General features: G+C 44.1%; 1 protein-coding gene across 2 annotated transcripts in view; it reads left to right on the top strand.

Annotated features, from left to right (window-relative positions):
* The window catches only part of LOC109317050 (S-adenosyl-L-methionine-dependent tRNA 4-demethylwyosine synthase-like), a 127,729-nt gene that overhangs the window by 32,305 nt on the left and 77,858 nt on the right, over positions 1–17,566 (top strand). For both annotated transcript variants that reach the window (XM_019545492.1, XM_019545493.1), the window contains exons 9-10: positions 8,716–8,768; positions 11,763–11,881. In XM_019545492.1, the coding sequence (XP_019401037.1) occupies positions 8,716–8,768; positions 11,763–11,881 (172 nt within the window). The remainder of the gene's footprint in view (positions 1–8,715; positions 8,769–11,762; positions 11,882–17,566) is intronic.

Genomic DNA, 17,566 nt, shown 5'->3' with positions numbered 1-17,566 from the left:
GTGGGAGCTGACTTTTGGAAGAGCTCAGGGCCAGATTTTCAAGTGATCGGCACCCATCGCTGGCTCTGCACTCTTTAAAAGCTCAACAGCTCTTGTTGTTCATTCTTATAGCTGAATTTCCTTCAGTACCTAGTGTTCTGAGCTGTTTTGACAATCTGGACTCTGCTGTGGATGCTGAGCCCTTCTGGAAATCCTGACTATATGTGCCAGGAGCTATATGTGCTGTGAAAATAATGCGGTCCTGAGCCTGACATTGGTTGGCTTAGAAAGCGCGAAGCATTGCTAAGGAGGTTATAGGCTTAGGGCTGTATGGTTTGGAGAGGGTAGATGTAGGTAAAGCCCTTGAACTGCAGAGGGCACTAGCAGCCTGTCAGCTAGCTTCGTGACACCAGCCCAGCTACTGAACTATGTGTTGGAGAAGGACAGAATTCAAATGTTGGTTATGGAAATATTGAATATCGGTGGTGAAAATCTAAATAAAATCAAATAAAAGAATTCCTGCTTGAATGCCTGGCAGAATAAATGGAGCGACTTCTACCATGAGGCATTGCATCTGCTAAACATACGTGCTATTCCTTGCAACATTTGTGCATAAGTAAATAAATAGACAATATACAGCTCAAGAAAGAAGATACTAAAAGTGCTGAGACTGAATAGGACCATAGGCTGGAAGCTGGAAGAGCTCGCGAAGAGGTGACTGCAGTGCTAATGTGCTAGCGCAGAAGTAGCTGCTTTGCAGGAATAGAGCTGGAGAGTAATAACCTAGGTGGTGTGCTTAGTTGTGGGCCTGATTTTCTTTTTCTCCTTTTGCCTACAGCAGTGGAAGACGATGAAGGGATTCTTATATAAAAGTAGGGGCAGGGAGAACTGGATTCTCTGCACTTATATGTTAGGTGCGTCCATTTTTCCAGGTTTTTGGAGGCGGGGGGGATGGGTCTTTGACGTTAAGACTGTTTGAGACAGAATACAAGTTATAGGCAGGCAAGGATGAAATTGTGTGTGCTTCCCCATTAATATTGCTTTCCCAGACAATAAGATGGGGCGTTTTTTAATAAATTTTAACTAATTTCTAGGGGTAAGAGTGAATGTGCCCTAGTTGTGAGATCATGGGGACGGGGGGAACAACCCACTTGCCTGCCCCCAAACCCAACCCCAGCCTCCCAGCACTTTTTTTTTTGCTTGCTTTTTTTTTTAAAGTACCAGGAGGCTGGGCTGTGTGGGGAATGGGGCTGAGCAGGGCAGCCATGGGGCCTTCTCCCGCAGCTCTCCCAGCTGTGTTCGGTTTGGGCTGCACCAAGCAGACTCGGGTGCTGGTGCAGTGACAGCCTGCTGTCATCCCACATGCAGATCCGGGGGCCTGCACCCCCTGGGAGGGCTATGGGGCTGTGCCAGACCCCTTCCAGGTGGTGCGGGCCCCTGGATCGGTGTGCGGGATGACAGCAGGCTGCCATCCCTCCCCCAGAGCGCTGGGATTGGAAGGGACCTTGAGGACAGATTACAGACATTGGCCAGCTACAAATGTCAATACTGGAGCAGTCCTTCCGCCCCTCTTCCTCGTCCCTCTTCTGAGTTTCTGTTTCCCTGCAAGCCCAGCTCCAAAACATCCCAAACATTTCTGAAACATTTTGGGTGGTTTCGTTTTGTTTCATGGATGTTTTGAAGCTTTCCGTTTCATTTCAGATTCGGTGGTTCAGCTGCCGAAACAGGCTGAAACACCTCTGAAACGAAATGGCTGCCGAAATTTTGCACAGCCCTAGCAGACAGCTTGGGCCAAGGCTAGCCCACCTACTCTGCAAGGGAGGGTTTGCTGGGGAGGTGCAAAGCATCCTGGGAAGCTGGGAGACTGTGAGTTAACTTGAATCTGGCAGGGATCTGGGACAGAGGTTCAATAAACTGATTTAACCTAAATCAGTTATGTCTTTGACAGCCAGCCAGGAGCAAATAAATACAATTTTTTTAGGGGCCCCAAGGACTGGATGCAGCCCATGGGCTGTATTTTGCCTGCCGCTGTAGTAGCTCATTAGTTGGTTTCTTTCTGAAAATCTGGCTGTGATATTAGACTCTGGTTCGATTGTTGGAACAGACTGTTACCCAACATTTATCAGTTTTAGCATTATTACTAGACTACACCCATTTCTCTCAAAAGCTGACTTGAAGGCTGTTATTCATGCCTGTTATAACACAGACTTGATTAGAGAAATTCATGGATGTTTGGCAGGTTCTATCTTATTCGGAATGCATCATTCAGAATAGGCTGATGTGGTAAACACATCCCTGCTTTTGAAGCTCTTGCACTGTTCATAAGGATTTTTTGTTGTCTTCTGATACTGTTCATGATTAAGATATTTTAGGGGCTTGACTTCTATGAATACTGGGTTGTTGAAGAATTAATCAGATCATTCGTGCAGTGATAATTCAAGGCACAATCCACCAAGTTGTGCTTAGAGAATGCTGTCCAGAAAGCAGGTTTTTTTTATTATCTGGACTATACAGTAAAAGCTGCGCTATCTAGCATCTTACAAGCCAGCATGCTCCACTAACTGGCATCACGGCTTGTAAGATAAAGTGAAACTGGAAGGGCCCACTGCAGCACTTCTGGTTTCCCTGAGCCCCCATGGACTAGGGCAAAGCAGCCTGTGCTGCCGAGCCCCCACAGCCCAGGGGCATAACAGGCTGCGCAGGGCCTGCCTCCGTGTCCCATGGGGCCCACGGGTTGGGCGGTGATGCCTCGGGAGGAGCGGAGGGACGCCCTAGAAGTGGCAGCTGGGACTGCTCAATTAACTGGCATATTTTGTTATCCGGCATCCCCCGTTCCCAGGGGATGCCGGATAACAGAGCTTTTACTGTACTGAAAGCACAGGTTTAGTCTTGTTGCTTAGGTGTTAGGTGTCTCAAAAGGTAAGAAACTTTTATAATTTCTTTGCTATCACCCGGGAACTGATAATAAAGACAGTTAACTACATTAGGCATGTCCTTGGGAATGTTGTCAGCATAAAGTCAGATAAAAAGACCCCAGGAGTTGGATCTGAGACTCCCATTGTAAACCAATTTTTTGAGTGCTTTAGGCTAAGAAAGACTTGCCATAGAGCCAAGGAAGGGTAGTAGTGAAAGTGATGTGGCAGGACTGATGCAAGAGGTGAGCTGGCTTGAGTTACTGATGGTGTCTATTTAAACATCTACAATCTGGTGTCATTACAAATTATACCCAGTATTTCTCGTACAATTTTTTGTATTCCCTTCCCCTGAGTAACTAAAGCTGGTTTGCTGCCCGTGTTGATGGATAATGGGCTTTATTGAAATTTGAGTGTGTGTTTTCTTAATTAAAATATCCATACATACACTATTTAAATATAGTCAGTCTGCGCAGAGAGAAGTTTTACTTGGCTTAGGACTCTGCAAATACTTAGCAGGTCCTGAATTCACTAGGATGGCTGTATGGGTAACTCCTGCCAAACTTTCCATACAATCTACCCAACTAGTAAAGAGCCTGGCTTGCCAGCTGCTTAAATTGCTTATAAGTTGCTCTGCAGATCCGTATGATATTTCTTCCAATCCCCAAAGCTCTGATTCCTGGCAGAGGCTATCTGGATGAGTCAGACCCTTTTCATCGCTAAAATTGGCTGAGGACCTCCAGCCCCTTTTGGTATTGAGCCAAGTTATAAGAGTTGATGAAGGTGTGGGATTCTCTTAGTCTTCTGGGGAGGACTGTGGATGCTTACACAGTCCTCCTGTGCTCTCCTGTGTAGTCCTTTCCTGGAGAAATAAGCTTTGTGGAGGTTAGACCTCAGGATTTCATCACCTGTCACAATTTCTCATTGTTTCATTACCTTGCACTGCTCAATAGGGGATTCAGGCAGGTGGATTTTGCCTTCAATTTGTTTTAATATAATTTCTATCTTAAAAGGCAATAATGTTAAGACACACTGACGTTCAGGGTTATAATCTGGGAGAAGAGAAGTCTCGCATGAATACTGCTGATGAACTACACACAACTCCTGAATAAGTAACAGCTTATCATAGAAACATAGAGCACCAGAATTATATAGATGGATCTGGTTCAGAACTTTTGGTTGAAGGAAGAGCATACGGCATTGTATTGACACAAGTTGTTTAATACAAATTTTAAAAAAAACATGCAACATTTGGGGAGCTCTCAGTTGAAATCAGATCCTGGACACAAGAGAGACTGCTTCTGCCCTAGAGACCTCAAGGGTGGAGGGAAAGCAAAGGTACAGAAAAGCAAAGTGATTTGTCCGAAGTCAAGCAGCGAGTTAATGCAAGAGCGAAGAGTAGAACCCAGATCAGACTGGCTTCCCAGCATTGTGCACTTTTGGAGAAAATCTCTTCCAAGTTTTAAATTTTTTGTTGGCGGCTAAGCAGGACCAACACACCTGATTTATTTATTTTTTTCCCCCTAGTAACTCAGCTGTGCAAGATGGTATAGCTCCATTAAATTTAATCAGCCTGGCCCATAGATGTCTTCAACATCAGTAGTTGATTCTCCCTCATTAACTTTTTCTTAACTTTGAATACAGCATTGTAAGGCTGCTCCTTTGTGGGGCTGAGAGTTGTCCACTCTCACTGAGTTGAGTAGGAGGGATGGCTGCTCAATTACTGACAGGAGTAGCCCCTAATGGGTGTTATGCATGTTGTATGACCTCCTTTTCTACTCAGGCAGTTTAAGCTTGTAAGTCCATCCAACTCAAATGCCACCCTCATTTAATACTAACTGTCACACTGGCTTAATCTCATTGGGGTTACAGAGGTGGCTAAATGGGGCAGAGATCCATTTGCCCCCACCATCTAGTCATAATGCAGAGTGTCCAACAACTTCATAAGTAAAGGCTGGAATGTAAAAACAAAAGTTCTTCTCTTCCCCAGGGTTGGCAGGGCTTGGTTCTTTGTGCTGACTGGCAGGTTTTTAGGTTGAGCTCATGCCGTTTGGCGAGGAGGAGGACTTGGTTCATAGACTTTCATTTGGCTGAAGAGCAGAAACAGAAACATCTGCTGGAACTAGCAATGAAAAACTCACTAGCTGAGGTGACCATTCAGGTTTAGGCATGCCCAATCTGCCTTACTGAGTAAACAGCCTGGCTCATGGTGTGAATGGCACCCAGTGGGTTTTTCCAAATCCTTTTCATGCATCTTCTAATTTTGGAGGCGATTTTTATTGTGCAGGCATCTGGGTACTTGAGCACATTTCAAAGAGGGAAATTTTGGGTAATACTAGTATTCAGTGCGTAATGAGCATGGCCACTGCACTTGGCAGCACAGCTTGGGAAGGAGGTGAGCAGCCAACTGTGGCAAAAGAACAGGCTAGGGGCTATTTAGAAAAGCTGGACATATACAAATCCATGGGGCTGGATGGGATTCACCTGAGGGTGCTGAGGGAGTTGGCTGATGTGGTTGCAGAGTCACTGGCCATGCTTTTTGAAAATGTATGGCAATCAAGAGGGTTCCCGGATGACTGGAAAAGGGCAAATGTAGTACCATCTTTAAGAAAGGGAAAAAGGAGGATCCAGGGAATTACAGACCAGTTAGCCTCACCTTAGTTGCTGGAAACGTCGGGAAGCAGGTCCTAAAAGAATTCATTTCTAAGCCCTTGGAGAAGGAGCAGGTGATTGGGAACAGTCAGTATGGATTCACCAAGGGCAAGTCATGCCTGACCAACCTGATTGCCTTCTATGATGTGACTGGTTCTGTGGATGTGGGGAGACGAGCAGATGTGGTGTATCTTGACTTTATCAAGGCTTTTGATATGGTCTCCCAGCCCTACTTTGCCATCCCAATCAAGGAGCAGGGGCTGGGAGACCCTCATCTCTTAGTGTCAGCTGTGTGACTGAGGCCAGTGCTGGGAGATCCTTATTTCAGGCTCCCCAGGCTGTTCACTACCCAACTCGCTACCCAAAACTGAGCAGGGAACAGGCTCTCCAGCCCCCACTCTGTGGCCTGGGGACTGTCCCAGTCAGGGGTAGGTCCTAGTCCCATGCCTCGATTGGTTGATTGAGGTGCGGGGCTTAGAAAGAGCTGTGGGGAAGGTCGGGGGGGATGGCCAGGTCCCAGTCCCCGTTTCCTGCCTCAATCCACTGGTAGCACAGCTAACAGCGTGCTGACTCCGCTGCAGCTCTTTCCCCTACCGCTGATTGGGGAGCTGGAGCTGGGAGCTCCCTGCTGCCAGGGCAGGGGAACATTGGCTCTGTGCTGGCAGCAGGCAGCACCCCCAGGGGCAGGATGTAGTGTCCCAGCCCCAGCCAGGAGCAATGACTCCCTGCCAACCCCTGGGCTAGCAACCAGGGGGAACCTAGAGCTCCCCTGGTGGTGGCAATGGCCCATTATAGGGCCTCAAGAAGTGGGAGCTGTTTGCTGCCATTAGCAGCAAATCTACTCCTGCTTTCCTGCACATGTAGATGCCTACCTGGGAGCGTTTACTTGTGTAAACCACTCCCGGCTCTAATGCATGTGTAGACACACCCAGAGAGACGTAGACAAATTGGAGGACTGGACCAAAAGAAATCTCATGAGGTTCAGTAAGGACACATGCAAAGTCCTGCACTTACAATTGAACAATCCCATGCACCAGTACAGGCTGGGGGCTGACTGGCTAAGCAGAAAAGGACCTGGGGGTTACAGTGGACAATATGCTGAATATGAGCCAACAGTGTGCCCTTGTCAAGAAGGCTAATGGCATACTGGGCTGCATTGGTAGGAGCGTTGCCAGCAGATAAGGGAAGTGACAATTCACCTGTATTCAGTACTGGTGAGGCCACATTTGGAGTACTGTGTTTAGTTCTGAGCCCCCATTACAGAAATGATGTGGACAAATTGGAGAGAGTCCAGCAGAGGGCAATGAAAATGGTTATGGGGCCGGGGGACATGACTTATGAAGAGAGGATGGAGGAATAGGGCTTATTTAGTCTGGAGAAGAGAAGACTGAGAGGGGATTTAATAGCAGCCTTTAAGTACTTGAAGGGGGTTCCAAAGAGGATGGACTGGACTGTTCTCAGTGGGGGCAGATGACAGAACAAGGAGCAGTAGTCTCAAATTGTAGCAAGGGAAGTTCTGTTAGATAGTAGAAAGAAATTTCTCATTAGGAGGATAGTAAAACATTGGAACAGGTTACCCAGAGAAGTTGTGGAGTCTCCATCCTTGGAGAGTTTGCCCAGAATGAAGAAAGATGAAGATACTTCTCTGTCATTCAGACATTGTTGTCTTGAGGCCTCTAGTCCCCACCATAAATATGTGAGCGACTGTCTTGCTTATTTACTGGCCTGTCTGAATTCAGGGTGTGGACTCAGCTCCATTTTGTGGATAAGTGGTGTTTTGAATGAGCTAGAGCTATGTGGTTTTCCTTCTGACATCTTGGATTTGCAGGAAGTAAGAAAAAGCAGGGACACAGTGATGTGTGCAGATTTTTTCCCCTCCATTTTATCCCTTTCACAGTGTTTATTGTTACATCTACTGGTACTTCCAGAGGTGTAGGGGTGCAACTGATAAAGATTTTCTTGGCTGATACCAGTAGCCAATTATTAACCAGCCATATCAGTCGGTACTGATTTGATAACCAATCTGGTTACATGTGATGCTGGAGGTTGCTGGCATGTGCCCCCCCCCCAAAAAAAGTTTATTTGTGTCAGTACTTTAAAATGCATTTTTAAAGGTCTTTAAAAAACCTCAGAGAGTCCAAGCCCCACAGCAGGCAGCCTACATCCATCCTCGCCCCACTCAGCTCTTCCCTGCTTAAAAGCATCCCTGTGCTTAAAAATGGTGGCTGCAGCACTTAAACTAAAGCTCATTTACTGTGGGCTTGGGGCTGTCAGCTCTGTGGCCTTTGACCTGGTGGCTCCAGGCTAGCCACGCATCCCCTGCCCACCTTGCAGCAGGAGGCACAATTTGCTGACCTCATGGCTGCTGGGTGGGCAGGGGGTATGCAGCTGGTGTGGTGCTCCTGAGCCCTGCAGGGAAAGGCAGCAAAGTGGGGAGCCCTGAGCCCACAGCGAGCAGCCTGCATCTGCCCCGCACACAAATCTAGGGGGGAGCTCATGCCCCGCCTCCTGCCTCCCCCAAGGGTGTGTGCAGTGGCGGGGAGCCACTTCCACCCCCCAGCACCCTCTGGACAAGCTGCCTGTGGCTCCATCCTGCTCCCCACCCAGCCCCAGGTCCCATTCACTGCCCTGGCTGGGCAGCACCTCCAGCCTTGATCTGCCCTCCCCCCACACCCATTCCCTCCCCCATGCCCTTTCCCTTCCACAGGCTTACCTGCAAGGAGCTGCTCTCCATGCTCTCCGATTGTCTGGCAATGCACATGCGTGTAGGCACACACAAGCACACAGGACCCCTTGTAGGCTAGAATGCTGCCCACCTGCAAGGGGAAACCCGCTGTTTCCCAAGGGAACCCAGCCATTCAGGGGCCCGGCCCTGCAGGCGAGAGGAAATCTAGGTGTCCAGGGGATCCGGCCAGAAGGCATAATTAATTATATTTATTGGAGAACATTATTAGCTAAACGGCCAATAAAAGCCGGTAGCCAATAATTTAAATTTTGCTTTTTATTGGTGCCGATTCAGTATGCAACCAATATACAGAGGGGTGGGGGAAGGGGAAGGATAAGAGGAGTAGCAGCAGTAAGAGGTTAATGCCTAAGGAATAGATTCTCTCTTTGTGCCAATTACTGACGTTTAAAATCAGCTGTATTAATTGTTTTCCCTCTTCCTATTCAGGCTACAGACTGATTGGAAGCCATTCTGGTGTGAAGCTTTGTCGGTGGACAAAGGTATTTCTCTCTCTCTCTCTCTCTCTCTCTCTCTCTCTCTCTCTCTCTCCCCTAACAAAAGGAAATTACTAGAGACCTAAAGGTGTGACAGTCCTGTATCTGAAATAACCTTTAAAAACCTATTTCCTGTAAGATTGGCTTCTGGGCTGCCATTTTGCATTGGTAGGTTAAATCCCTGTCACTTAGGGTAGAAATATATATGATTGAGACACAGATGTCAGAGCTACTCTGTGTCATTTTGGGGTGTTGCTGTTACCATTGTTTCACCCCTGTCTACAGGAATGCATGTTATCGGAAGAACAAGGTTGAAAAAGCAAACCAGTTGCATTGAAGCATTAAACTTAGTATAGGTGTAGCAGGCTGCTGAAATCGCTCTGTAATTAATATGTCTGGTGTGCTCAGGCTATATTCCTCCCTGTGTCTAAGGATTTGTCAAACAGTGAGGTGAACTTCATTTAAAAGTAACTACGCTGTTGCTAGTCTTTTAATTAATTAGATATAAATGATGGCTTCCCTTTCCAAGTCATACAATTCTGTGTATTGTGGGACATTGTAAAGGATGTGCTTTTCTCGCTTGGTGACTAGGTAATGTTACAAATTTTGGGTGTAGCATGCGTGCAATTTACTGATGTGTGCAATATTATTAAAATTAAAGGCCTTGGGAATAAGCACTTATTGAAAGTGCTGTCACATCTTTGTTTCCTGTGCGCTGGCAGCAGTAAGTTCTCTGGTCTCTCTCCCTCCTTTGCTGCATTATTAGCTGTGTTTGTTTTCAAAAGAACTTATTGAATGATGAATTTTTTTTTTTTATTGAAACGCCTGATATCAGGGAGGTGTTGCATCAAAACATCCGCACCTATGAATAGCTTAAAGAGCACCCTGCTGTACTATCATGAATATTTTGTGAGGCGTATTGATCTGGCTAACTTTTCGCTGTTTGCATTTTTCTTTAGATGTTTGTTCCTTCTATTGTTTGTTTTCTTGTTAACATAAGAGCAGGCGATGAGATGCTTAAAAGAAAAAAGTTGTGAGACTTTGTTAAAGCTGCAAATGAGAAGAGGAGAATGAATGGGTTTGTTAGAGAGTGCCACCACTTCAAGTAGCGCTGTAAAAGCCATTTAACAAAAGTAAATAGGAATACACTGTGTTTAGATGGGGGCATGCCATTTTTAGATGTGCTGGGTGTATGGCAGTGGAATAAACTACAGCAGAAATAGATTCTGGAAAATCAGTTTGCTTGACCTCTGTCACCAATTTCCCAATGTTCCTCAGTTGATTTCAATAGAACTGGTCCTGGCTTAAACCAGCAGAAGGCAGAATCAGGCCTGCTTTTCATTTAAACTGGACAAGAATATCTCAGTTAAAAGTATTTATTCTTAGGCGTGCCATAGAAAATAATTAGCATGTTCAAAATTCATATTTCTGTGTTTGTCATTAGATCATTGATTGTAGGTTTTTATACGATCTATATGCATTATATGGTCTCAAAAGATACACATCTTCTAAAATCTTTCCATATGACATTTGGCATCTTCTTTGGGGAATGGGATAAACCTTTTTATTCTTAATCTGACTACATGCTTAAACTTTTGTTACCTGTATTGCCTTTCTTATGGGATGAGACTTAATTTTGAATCTGTGGGGCTTTTAGCTCAGGTTGATTACAAGTTATTTTGTTATATTCCTGTACCTCATTTTATAGTGGTAGAGATTGTCCCCTGTTTATTAGTATTTCTTAATTGAATGAAAAGCGGTCTTAATTTAAGAAAGCAACTTGCATTCTAAATAGGTTGTAAATGCCTAAAGGATGAGTGCAGCTCTCCCATTGTCAAAATAATATTGTGGTTTTATTGGTAAAGCCAACTACTGGTGTGAATGAGAGTTTACAGGATCAGGCTATTTATTTGAATTAGAGTTGGAAAAAGTACTAGTCTTTTAGGAAACTAAAAATTAGTGGGAGTTTATTATGCAGCCTTTAAATGTATTTTTGTTGCTCTTTGTTTTTACAGATTTTTACAGTAATGATCCTTTTAATGCTAAGAAGTTTAACCCAGTTCGTTTTGGGTGTTGATAGAGAATATTTAGTATGGCTACACGCTTGAGTAAAAGACACTGGTGTATGCTCATGCGTGTGAAAAATTAATGTTTAAACTAAAGGATGCAATTGTTTCCTTCTAGCAAAGGAGAGTCAAATGTTTGAGCGCTGAATCACAGTGTTTGTATAAGGACATGTATAAGGTGCTGTAGCAGGGGCGGGCAATTATTTTGGGCGGAGGGCCGCTTACTGAGTTTTGGCAAGGCATCAAGGGCCACATGACAGGCAGTCGGGGCAGATAAATATTAATTTTCTAATTTTTTTAGGGTCCCCGTGGGCCGGATAGAATGGCTTGGCGGGCTGCATCTGGCCTGCGGTCTGCATTTTGCCCACACCTGTGCTATAGTGTACACTGATGTATGACTGTTTGCCATGAATTTCCTCAAAAAGACTGTCTCTTTCCTTGGTGTGACCTATGGCCCCCAAGTTAGCCTGTCTTGTAGAATTTCTGCCTACATGGATTAGAACATCATGGTGATTATTAGTTGAAAAGTGCACAGCTGCTAGGGGAGCAAATAACTGGTTGGCACTGGATATGGATAGTAGATATGGATATGACATAATTTAAAATCAAATGATGCAGAGCTTGAAGGAATGCTTTGTTGTGGATATTACAGTAGAGGGAACTTCAATCTCTATTGCAAGGCATTGATTCTACTTGAAATGAAGTTTTCTTTTCTTAGAGTACTTAAGCAGCTTTGTTGATACTCTGGTTATTGGCTCTATTATGTCCATTACACTGAGATTAAATTTGTTCCACGGTTTCCTTTCTTAAATAAAGCTGGAGCTGTCAAAGCTGCTTGTTTTTTTTTTTCCAAGGCAGCTTGACTTTTTGCATCATTTGGCTGTAGACTGTGTGTTAAATTTCTGCGTTGTTCTGTTCTCTTTCCTGCTTCTAGTCGATGCTCCGAGGCAGAGGAGGCTGCTACAAACATACTTTTTATGGCATTGAGAGTCACCAATGCATGGAGGCCACCCCGAGCCTGGCTTGTGCGAATAAATGCATATTTTGCTGGAGGTAAGGTACTGCTGCTCTTTGCCTTTGGGGAGCATCACTCCATTACGTAGCGTGTTACTCGTGCATTTACAATATCTCTCCCTGGATTCTCTGCATGAGGAAAACCACCACTACCAGGAATTTTGCAGACCTATTTTTAAAAAAACAAAACAGCAGTGTTTGAAATGACCAGTTCTGATTTGTTGTGAACTCTTTATAGCGTGGAGTTATGTTGTCAGGCCTGGCAACACATGGCTGTGGCTATGTGTTGGCCTGTGGAAACCTAGCTTGCCTCACTGTTCTCCCAGTTCTCTTCCAGTTTTTAATCCATTATGATGATATTATTTTCTTTAAAAAAAAAAAAATTCTTTTACAAAGTGCAGTTTGAAAGCTAATTATTTAATATATGTTCTCATTATTTTGATACGTGGGGGTTGTAGGAAAAGAATTTCAAAAGCATCTTTGCGTTTCTCAAGTCTTTAAAGCTGACGCGCAAGAGCCGACCAAGAAATTGAATATGCAGCCTGCACTCCTTTTACCTTTACGCTTAGGGCTCCCCGCTCTTGCAGTGCTTATGTTCAATGCATAAAAAGGCAATTTTCTAGTCATCCATTTTGGGACTTGCTTCAGTTAGAAAATAAGAATCAGCTTCCATGTTGTGCAAGAACTTGGTATCTTTAAATGTTTTATATTCTATGAAACTGCCATGCACTCTCTGTCTCTGTCTCTTCCTTTTTTCTAAGTATTGTCTCCAATAACTCAATAGCATACCTTGTAGTTGAAAAGTGAAACAGGTTAACTGGTGGCTTATTAAGACTACAGTTAAAAAAAAACAAAAAAACAAAAAAACCAAACAAGATTATATTTCTATCACCAAAGTGACCCCTCTTAGAAGATGAATTACCCTGTTAAAAGTGCCCTAAGGGTGAATGAGCTTTATCAGAATCTGAGCTGTAAGATCAGATCTGAATCAGCAGTCCTCCTTCAGGCAAGTGACTTGACTTCAGTGAAGTTTCTTGACAGACTGGGGAGTGTAGGAGAGGCCTGACCCTAAATAAAAACAGTGATATGAAAATTTGATGAATGGGAGGAGCTGAAAGCTTCTCAGTCATTCTTTCTGCAGCTGATGAACTAATTTAGTATCATTCCAGCTATACTTGACTTGGCTGTCCTTTCTATCCAAGAACACTTAGTCGCCACTCATTTTCAGTTCAGAGGTCTGAATAATTAGGATCAGCTCGTGAGAAAGTTGCATACTGATATGTGTCAGTTGCTTGCTGATTTTGATAGTCCACAACTTTGAATAATGCAAATACTTAACAACAGCATCAATATAATGCTATGCTATTGATGTACTCCAAAAAGTATACATCCCCATTATGTAAGTGCTTGGTATAATCATTACGTATTAACCATGTTTAAAACCATGTCAGGGAGCTTTAATTTAAAAAGTTAATTAGTACTGCAGTCCGATAGGCTTTTATCACTTCATGGCTTGAAAAGAGACTGAACAGCATATCTAGAAAGTGTTTTTATCCAGTCTTTTCCATAGTGTATAAATAATAGTCCAGTAGCTGGAAACAGAACATTATTCTCATTTCTGGACTTCAGTTTGTAACAGTGGAGTTAATTCTGTAGCAGTAACAGCACCAATAAGAGGAAAATTGCCCAGTGCATAACTGTGCGTCCAGTCTTAACAGGGGGCATATCATAAATGCCAAATAGAAAGCAGTGAAACAACCAAAGTGGAGCTCTTTGGTACCTTATGTTTTACTGCAGAAGATGTAATAAGTGTTTTTTTCCCCTCTATAATAGCCTGGCTTTAGTATATCTTATTGGCAGGAACCTGTCTTTTGATTGAGACTGTATCCGAGATGCTAAGCACGTGTCAGTTGGAAGATACAGCCATTGAGATAAATTGCCCGGGTTGACACCCACCGTATGACTGACACACACATCTGTGGATATTATTTTTTACTCTAAAAATCCTGGAAATGGAGGAGCTCTAACCATAACTAATACTGAGAAATTGATTTAACTAATAGTGATGAAGGCAGCACAAACTAATCACTTTTTCTAAAGGATGCAGAGAAACGTTCTCATATATTTACCTTGTGGGGATGAAATTGGTCTCATTGGACTGTTCATTATGGATGGATGTTCTTGGTTTCCTCTGGGATCCGTAGTAAATTCCAAGAACTTGGGGGGGTCCTCCTCATCAGTTTTATGAGGATATCTGGCTACAGCTTACAGGATAATTTCGAGCACTAGCCAAGCTCATGCTTTGTCATGGGTGGCCAGATCTGGTGGTTGCTCAAGGTCTGAAGAAGCAACTAAGATCTAAGGGGAGTCTGCAGAGTCCAAGGGTAGTGAAGCTGAAATCCAGGAGATCCACGAATTAAAAAGAGGGCAGAGCACAGGTTCAGGAGACCCACCTGGCTTACGTATCTGAGAGATCAAACCGGAGTTGGGTTAGGGAGCTGAAGGGTCAGGCCAAACTCCAGGTCTGTGAGCAAGGTAGGCAGAGAATCCATCAGAGAGTTGGTAGGGGCACAAGCCAAGGACAAGGCAATCTTGGTACAAGATTCAGTCTTGTTGCTTGGACACTTCCTCTTCCAGGTCAAGGGTTTTTATAGAAGGGGTAAAGGATCGGCTGGCCCTGGCTGGCCACTCCAGTTGCAAAGAGTAGATAGATCACTAGGCCCAGATAATGGGTTTTGCTCACCTGTGTCCACCCCAGTGCTCAGCTGAGGAGGTAGCAGACCAGGAGGAGTGGCAAGCTGAGGCCCCAGGTTTGAGGATCGGGGTGAGACCCAGGTTCCATTATACTGCCTATGTTACTGGGGGCAAAGTACTTGTTCTCCTGGGCCTCTGTCCCACACCTGTAAAATGGGAATAATGATACTGGTTCAATATTGCGAAGCCTTCAAATACTAGAGGCTTGGAGTTCTCGGAAAAAGCACAGAAAATACATTGTTCTTATAAGGAATAGAAGACAGAACTTGCTTAGGTTAGAATGAATCCTGAAGCACCATTTATGTGGGCTGCGTGCTGTCTCTGGATCTCTGATGCTTGGAGAACTGCTGGAATCTTGTTCTATCACACATGGGTTTCCTTGCCTTTGGCTTGGACTTGGCAGACAGACACACACTTCTTTCCTTGACTACACTAGAGGTGACGCAGCATTGCTACAGTAGTCCTCCCACCTTCCAAGCCTGTTTAAAATCCCAAGTTTGTAAGGAAAAGAACTAGAGTCCTATTTTAGTCTTTATTAGGAAACTCTGCTCTAAGCAGCTAATGAGTTGTCTGCAGGCGGGGGGTGGAATAGCTGGCTTGTAGTGTAGTGTGTTGGCAGAGCAACATGTATATTTGGGGTGGAGACAGGGACAGGGGAATCGTACATAATAGCTGCCTTCTCTGTATACCTGTGGCAAGCCAACACAATTTATAAACACCACATTCAGCCCAACTTCTGGGTAATGCTGTTTAAAACAATCAGCCATGGCGAGCTCATTAAGTTAAATGAACTTATTGACAGATGATTCTAAATGTAGAATTATCAACAGACCCTCCTGCTGGAGTAGTATTAATACATTACCTTTTTATAATTGCTAGTTCCCATCTGTGCTGTTGGAGATACACGAGTCAATGATTTTGCTCCAAAGCTAGTATTTATTTATTTTTTAAAATATAGATTTTGCTTCTAGCTGGCCCTGCCAGTCAGCTCTGCATGCTGTTACAGATAAGGCGGTGATGAATTTTGTACTGCTTGATCTCTTCCATTAGGATTTTGACTCAAAGGCACGTATGGATTCCTCCAGCATCTCTAACAACCTTGGAGCCATGTTCTGGCTGTCCCAGGACAGGAAGAGAAAAGGTCAAGGAGCCCTTTGTTTTTCCTTTCCATCACTCTGGGCAAGAGATGGCTTTAATTTGGCTCAAGAGCAGATGTGATGGGGGGGCATTGGCTGCTTATGGCTGGGGTTGATTGGGATGAAGGCAGTGTGTCTAGGTGGGACTGCTGTCCTGTCCTTTGCAAGAACTCTCTTTGCAGGGTAGACCTTAATTTTAACGGTATGGCTGGATTCCCTTCACCAAATGCTTTCTCTTCACGCCTTTTGTTGGTCTAATACCACTCTTTACCACTGCTGGAAAACACCAGTGGCCTTTTCTGTCTCTTTACTGTTTACTCTTTACTGTCCTGTCCTGCACAGTGATTGGTAAGATAACTCATCCTGCACTTTCTTTAACGCATTGCTGCTATCTGCTAATACAGTAGCTTCTTCAGAACAGGCAAGAGGTAGTCTTTGTGTTTAAGGGTGTTCTCATTTCACATTTAAGACGGCAAGTATCTTGCAATGGGAGGAGGAAATACCTCAATTGCTATAATATACATGAGCACACCTAACTAGTAATTCATTTGACAAAAAAAGCATGTCAGCATTCAGTTTCTTTCATGCACTCTCATTGTATTTGTTGCATCTCTTCAACTTGTTGTCTAAACAGAAAAGTGTGTGACCACATCATCTCTTGGTCAATTAGAAATGTGAACTGAATTTTCCGATACTCTCTCTATTATGGCCTGATCGCTAGACAAAGCTGATTTGATTACATCCTCTGGCTGAGCATCTAAAACCTAATCAATTATTGTGGAGAAATGGAGCAGTTGAATAAGATTTCATTTAATATGTTTTATTATTTTGTATCTGAATAGGAGGCAAGCAGACAGAGTAAAATAGCCCATAAAGAAATTGGCTCATATTTCTTCTTTTAGCTTTATGTTGTTTACAACAATATTTGAAGGCCACGGTGCCTTCACTATACAGTGAGCTGAGCTTTTGATACCTCACATTTCTCGGTAACAACAGTGTATAAAATCTCAGTGTGGATTGCCAAAGCCAGCGTTCAAAATTCATGCCCGTAGGAGTCCTGAGATTTAGAGAAACAGCATAAACAATGGCAACAACCTCCACCGTCCCCCTGCCCTCCTTCCCCCCCCCTTCATATCTTGACTCTTAACTTTGTATAACAAAGCTAAAACAGTAGATCCTCATTTAATAATGACTCCAGAAGCAGAGGATTTTCAGGGAAACATCAATGATTAAATCACCAGAGTGGGCAGCAGTGGAGTATAGTCACTGAACATATTTAGAACTGAGGCCAGTAAGGAAGAGGAGCCCTTTCTGGTCTCAGTATCCATCTCTGCTTAATAAGCCAAACGTCGTCATCTCCTAAGATATAGTTCTGTTGACAAAAACAGGGGAGCTGGAAAATAACGTTATCTGGATTGGTTTGCTCTTGTGTTCAGCCTTTTGGTATTAGGAAAACCACGGGACTAAACTGTTGCTCAGTGACTTATTTTACCTTGCATAACTGGTGAATTTGTCCCACCCGTTTCAACCTGTTAACAGGGCCCAATGCTGCAGTGCTTCCTCTTATTTGACACTAGGGGGAATGCTCCTGTGAATGAGATAGATGAGTTTCAAAATCCCTGTGTAGGGGCTGATACCAGCAATAAATCGGGAAACAATGCACTAACAAAGAGGTGTCTGAATGCGGAGCAGGTTGGGTGAATGTGTGACACCTTTCAGAGTCCTCTAGGCTCCTTGGCCTCTGTTGCTGCTTCTCTTAGTGATGTAGCAATCTATTTGAGGTGCTCCAAGCATGGTATAAGTGTCTAGTTAGATCCTGTCTTGCCAAACTGAG

This window comes from Crocodylus porosus, unplaced genomic scaffold, assembly GCF_001723895.1.
Source record: "Crocodylus porosus isolate Cpor-Errol unplaced genomic scaffold, CroPor_comp1, whole genome shotgun sequence".
NCBI classification, from domain to species: domain Eukaryota; kingdom Metazoa; phylum Chordata; order Crocodylia; family Crocodylidae; genus Crocodylus; species Crocodylus porosus.
Note: the sequence above shows the minus strand (reverse complement) of the source record. Positions and strands in the feature narration are given on the sequence as shown.